At 46.5% G+C, this 5342-nt stretch overlaps 1 protein-coding gene across 1 annotated transcript in view; it reads left to right on the plus strand.

The window, feature by feature from the left end:
* Positions 1–1222: 1222 nt before the first annotated feature.
* Positions 1223–5342, plus strand: part of Pmar_PMAR025549 (hypothetical protein) — a gene marked incomplete at both ends in the record, with an annotated part of 13336 nt that continues 9216 nt past the window's right edge. Inside the window, 13 exons of the mRNA XM_002765162.1 lie at positions 1223–1258; positions 1566–1662; positions 1742–1860; positions 1911–2122; positions 2296–2402; positions 2695–2746; positions 2793–2863; positions 2915–2993; positions 3059–3168; positions 3221–3271; positions 3424–3498; positions 3543–3633; positions 3689–3728. Of these exons, the coding sequence (XP_002765208.1) occupies positions 1223–1258; positions 1566–1662; positions 1742–1860; positions 1911–2122; positions 2296–2402; positions 2695–2746; positions 2793–2863; positions 2915–2993; positions 3059–3168; positions 3221–3271; positions 3424–3498; positions 3543–3633; positions 3689–3728 (1140 nt within the window). The remainder of the gene's footprint in view (positions 1259–1565; positions 1663–1741; positions 1861–1910; positions 2123–2295; positions 2403–2694; positions 2747–2792; positions 2864–2914; positions 2994–3058; positions 3169–3220; positions 3272–3423; positions 3499–3542; positions 3634–3688; positions 3729–5342) is intronic.

A 5342-nucleotide genomic window follows, 5' to 3' on the forward strand; every position in this document is an offset into this window, starting at 1 on the left:
CCTGCATCAGGAATTGATAACAAAAATTCATCTTAGAACACAGATTCTGCCGAAAGTCGCGACTGAACATTATAATGTGGTGAAGGAACTCCCGAGCTCAGTTGAGGACAGGAAACGAATATTCTAGTTGTGGAATTTTCAACACTGAGATGCACCGAGAGAAGTTACTTTGAATTATACTTAGTGCATATATAGTGAGCTCTTTGGGTGATGGGAAAAATGACGGTAAGAGGAATCGAACCAGGACGCATCACAAGACAGCACGACCTTTATCCATCATACCAATCATCCTTTAACCAATCCAAGCTTCCGATACCGGTGTAGGGCATTACCCTCGATACACACACCGCGTATAGGCCCACTACCATGAACACGACGCTTGCAATCATGATTCCCTGGGAGGAACATCATCATCATCACCGATGGGGAAGGAAATTCAATGCTTTTTCCATCAGTTTTTACCCCAACACTCTTCCCACGTCAGCGCCCCTCGACCGATAATCCCCGTACTACCACTCCCATAAACCAGTCCCGTCCACCACGAGCCTTGGCACCTCCCCCCTCTGTTGTCCTCTCTTCTACTGGAAGGGCATCAAGTAAAGTCATACTGAGCGATTATACACGAGTAATAAAATTCTGTCAATTTCGAAATGCAATTTTTCACTCATATAATAATGCGGTTACTTTTTGGTTGCAATAATGAGTCGGTGTGTTGTGGGGTAGACCTCTCCCGAGATTCAAAGGCGCTTCCGAGACTGAATCAAAGATGTAGAATTCACTCCTGGGACCGATTCAGCAGAGCCAGTTGTGAGCATATCGCAGGGAATAATTTCGTGGCGCGTGACGGGTTGGGTAATTTCGTGGCGCGCGACGTGGGAGTTTCGTCTGAGGGAAAAGAGTTTGACTCTCTGTTGACTGCTCTCTTGCTGTGTTGACCCATCATCTGGCTGTGTTGGGGATTTATAGTATCTATCAAAGTGCTAGTAATAATAAGGAGGCAGGAAACCTATTTCGTATCTTTATTGCAGGTAACTGGATATATAACTTATCATTTAACTTTTGATTAATCTGATAAGATCCCCATATTCATGTAGGGAATCTTGAGCTTGACTCTACAAGATACAGATTAGGTCGAGTCATGGTCATTCTTCTGTAGATGGATAAATCAAACCTGATTGTGAACTATCTACCATCAACATTTGCCGAAGCAGACCTATTGGAAATGTTTGAGCGCTATGGTGCGATCCAGTCAGTGAAGGTGATTCCCCCTCAACTAGAGCCCCAGCACTCTCTAGATAGTCTTTCATCACGCGTGAACGTCAGCGAATATTTATATCTAGTGATGGTGAATATACATCTTGTCCCCCAAAAAAGCGGAATTTTTATATCGGGAAAACGATGATTTCGCGGCGTGCTTGATCGTGTGGGGAGTTATCATCTTGCTTCGTTGCTTACTTGAGGCTGGGAATACGTGAAATCGATATTTGGCTACTCGAACGCTGTGACATTCTTCGTTGTCCACGGCGTTGGTATTCCGGTTTTCTTCCAAATGTATTTCCCCTCAGATTGTTCGCGACAAGACCACCGGTATATCAATGGGGTTTGGTTTTGTAAACTTTGACACTAATGAGGCTGCTGAAGCGGCAGTTAATGCTCTCAATAGTAATAAGAAAGATATTTTTCATGCCCCCGAGCCCGCACTCGGAAGAGGTTGCCGCTAAGATTCCTCCTCTGTTATCAGCTACTGTCCTTCCGGAGGGTAAACGTATGAAGGTGTCGGTGGCCCGACCGGCATGGAAGGCAAATATTCACAGTAACTTATACGTTTCTGGCATACCACTTTCCTACACCGAAAAAGATGTAAAATAATTTCGTGGCGTGCGGTCATGATTATTATTATCATTCTTCAGATTGAAGACTTATTCGGTCCTGAATACAAGTCACATATAGAGGCGATGCGGCTGTTGTACGACCAAACCGAGCAACAGAATTTCAGAGGAATCGCAGTCGTTCGCTTTGATACGGAAGAGAGCGCCTACAACGCGATGAAGGCATTCTCCAATTGTCAGCTCACCGACCCGGTATCGAAAATAACCTCTTCGTTGCAGCTCAAGCCGTGGAGGTGGGCGGGGGAGGGAGGGGGAATAATGCACTCGGGTTTGTTACGGGCGGCTTCATTGAGGGGAGGATTTGATTTTAAGGAGGCTGCTTCGCTCCGCCATAATTCGTGGAGTGTTTTAGTGAATTTTCTCGTGTAGTGATTTATCTCGTATCTTCCTTACATGTTGTCTTCAGGCCTGAGTTCCGAGCCGATCGAGTTGATTCAGAGGTGATGAGAGAGCAGCTGTTAGTAGGACAGCAGACGACCTCATCAGGGCTGCAGCCTGTTGCTGGTCCAAGGGGTAAGAATACGAGCTTATCATAACTATCACTATAACTATCATATGCTATGGAATATATGTTTGCTTTCAAACTCAGCTGAGTCTAGGGATTTGCTTGCTAATTTTAGAAGTTTACAGATGAATTCGGGTAGAAGTGTACAGAAACCAATGAGAATTTTCCTCAGAATTCCCGCAAATGTGATCCACACATGCAGTTGACCATGTGCATATATTCTCTCATCGAGAATATAAATATTGCAGCGCGTCATCATCATGTAGTTGACTGATCGAGTTGGTTGATGATGATGTTCAGGTTCCCGAGCTTACTCCACTGGTATGTTCAACGTAAAACCACCTCTGCAACCGTGGGTGAAAAAACACCGCATGCAGGGATAGAACCCGGGTCGTCAGGTACACAGCGAAGCAGCAGTTCGAGTCGAGCCGATACGCCCCTCGTTCGAGATTTGCCAGTAGCAGCATAGGTGGTGGGGAGTCGTCATTACTGCCGTCGGGCGGAAGTGGCTTATACGCAGGCCTCTCGCGAGCGCACCGGCCGCAGTCTGAGAGCACTGCAGATAAACACTCAGGAAATTGGGAGAGTGCGTGGAACGAGTAAGTTCATAGAAGATTCTTTTCGTGCCTTTTGGTGACCACACGGAGGAGGTTGATGGTATTAGATATCTCCGCAACGTCATTGGCAGTCAGGGGAGCAAAAACGGCGATAAGACGGGACAGCCGTTCGGGTTTGCTTCTTCTCCTTCTCCTCCTCAGTTATTGTCCACTACAGGTGGGGGAAATCTTGCAATCTTGCGCGCGATTTCTCACTGCGTTTTCTTCAGTTCCTGATTCGAGCCTTATGATGCAGGCAGCGGCTGCTATGGACCAACGGGGTAAGTTCAGTGACTCGAGTTTTAAAAATTGATGAGTAATCGAGTTTCACCCTAGTGATATGAAAAATATATTTTACGACGGGTTTTTCATATCGCGAAAATCAGGTCTTACGCCACTTCACGTAATATCGGTGAAACTGTATTGGTTGTAGGTATTATGGGTGGTGGCGAACTACCGAGTTATAGCGGCAGAGGATTGGCATCGGGGGAGTGGACAGACTCGGGTGGTGAGAGTAACACCATCAATGGTGATGATGTTATCGACGATCAGCGTTGTTGTCGCCGCCAACGCCCTCGACCTCATCACAAGCGGCTTTGTTTATCTTCCATCTGCCACCGGACTGCGACGATGCGACTTTGCGGTAATTTAACGGCGCGTGACGGAGGAGAAGGTGGTGGATTCGTTTGTTATTGTAGAATGCTGTTCGAGCAGTATGGTCAGATCGACTCTGTTAAAGTTGTTGCAGGGAAAGGGTATGGATTTGTCAATTTTGTGGACTGGGAAAACGTGAGTAGTGGTGGTGATGGTGATGGTCTAAATGTGAATCGCGCGCGCCCTAGTGGGAGTAGTGATGGGGTATTGTTCGAGTGGTTGTTATATGTGTTTATTCTTGATATGAATACTCTCCTCTGGTTTCGCCGGCTCCAATTTTAAGTCGATACTCGATTATGTTGATTGTATATATTATGTTCTATCCATTCTAGTTTTTGTACGTTTTACGTGATTCGCGGTGATATGCAGTAGTCATGAAATATATTTTTCACTAGTGTTATTCATATCACTAGGGTGGTGAAACTCCATTATACATACTCTTACACCACGACCGCATGAGTATATGGGACACTTAGTGAATACTGAGCACTATGTGAGGTACTCACATCGGCTGCGTTATCTGTAGTAGTCACCTTCCCAGTATTGTTGAGATCATCAGGCTCGACGGGCTGTGGAGGCTCTGAATGGATTCGAGTTGGGCAAGAAGCGTTTGAAAGTAGAATTCAAGAAGCCTCGAGCTGATTCGGCGTTGGGTCCGTTGGGGATGAGGGCATCTCCGCCACCACCACCACCACCGTCGCGTGGCTCTTCTGATCGTCAAATAGAGGGGGTGCTCATGAGAGAGGATTATGATGAGGGTGGGTATTGGTAGATTAGAGGGGGTAGGGAGTGTTTGGTGGAGTGGGCAGTGTTCAGGGCTGTCTATCGGAAGGTCGTCGGTTCAGTGCCCGGCGAAGGTTTTTTTCCATCAGGTGATAGCCCCGGAGAGAAAGAGTCTCAGGAGTCTGCCGGTGAAGGGACGGTCCCGATCGCTGCTGTTGAATAGATGAATCGTAGACTACGATGATGCACTTTATGGTGATTGCCGATAGAGTAACGAAGTTGGCGACTAAGAGCGATCAACTAGAAACGATTTTCAATTCTCCGTTGTCTTTGCATATGCAAATGATTGTAACCTCCTGTGGGGTGTTGTAGTAGTAGTAGCATCCGCCGCCGCTGCAGCAGCAGAAGCATCGGCATTTCCCCAGAGGGTATTGTGTCTTCCCTGATTTCAGTTGAATAATAGTACTGGAAATAGTTATTATGACGAGTTAACTTCTCTCAATGAAGTGTCGATGGTTTTGCGTTGTATAATATTGTGGAGGTTTGGGTGAATGGTTAGGATTTGGGTTCTTCATGCGTGTGGTTGTGGGTTCAATTCCCGGTCTTTTTGTTTTTATGGGAGTAATCTTCCTGTGCATAGCTTTATGCTCTCACCCTTGTATGGTAGGAGGTTAGCCCGGAGGATATCGACTCTGTCAGCTCCGCCCTCTGTGAACTGTTGACTGGTCTCAGGATTGGTCCTCTATCCTTGTTACACTATCCTTGCTGTTATGTCATCCTCACCTCCATCATCAGAGTTCAAAGCAGCTAATGCAGCGGCTAGTGACCCACACGGTTGGCGTTGTGATGGATGTTTCTGCAGGAATAAGAAGGACGATCTCAACTGTGTGGTATGTGAAGCGGTAGTAAGGGAAGGAGAAGAGGACGGAGGATGGGTATATGTACACTTCTACTCGAAGTCGTTAGGAAACTCCT

Source organism: Perkinsus marinus (genome assembly GCF_000006405.1).
Source record: "Perkinsus marinus ATCC 50983 genomic scaffold scf_1104296975596, whole genome shotgun sequence".
Classification (NCBI taxonomy): domain Eukaryota; phylum Perkinsozoa; order Perkinsida; family Perkinsidae; genus Perkinsus; species Perkinsus marinus.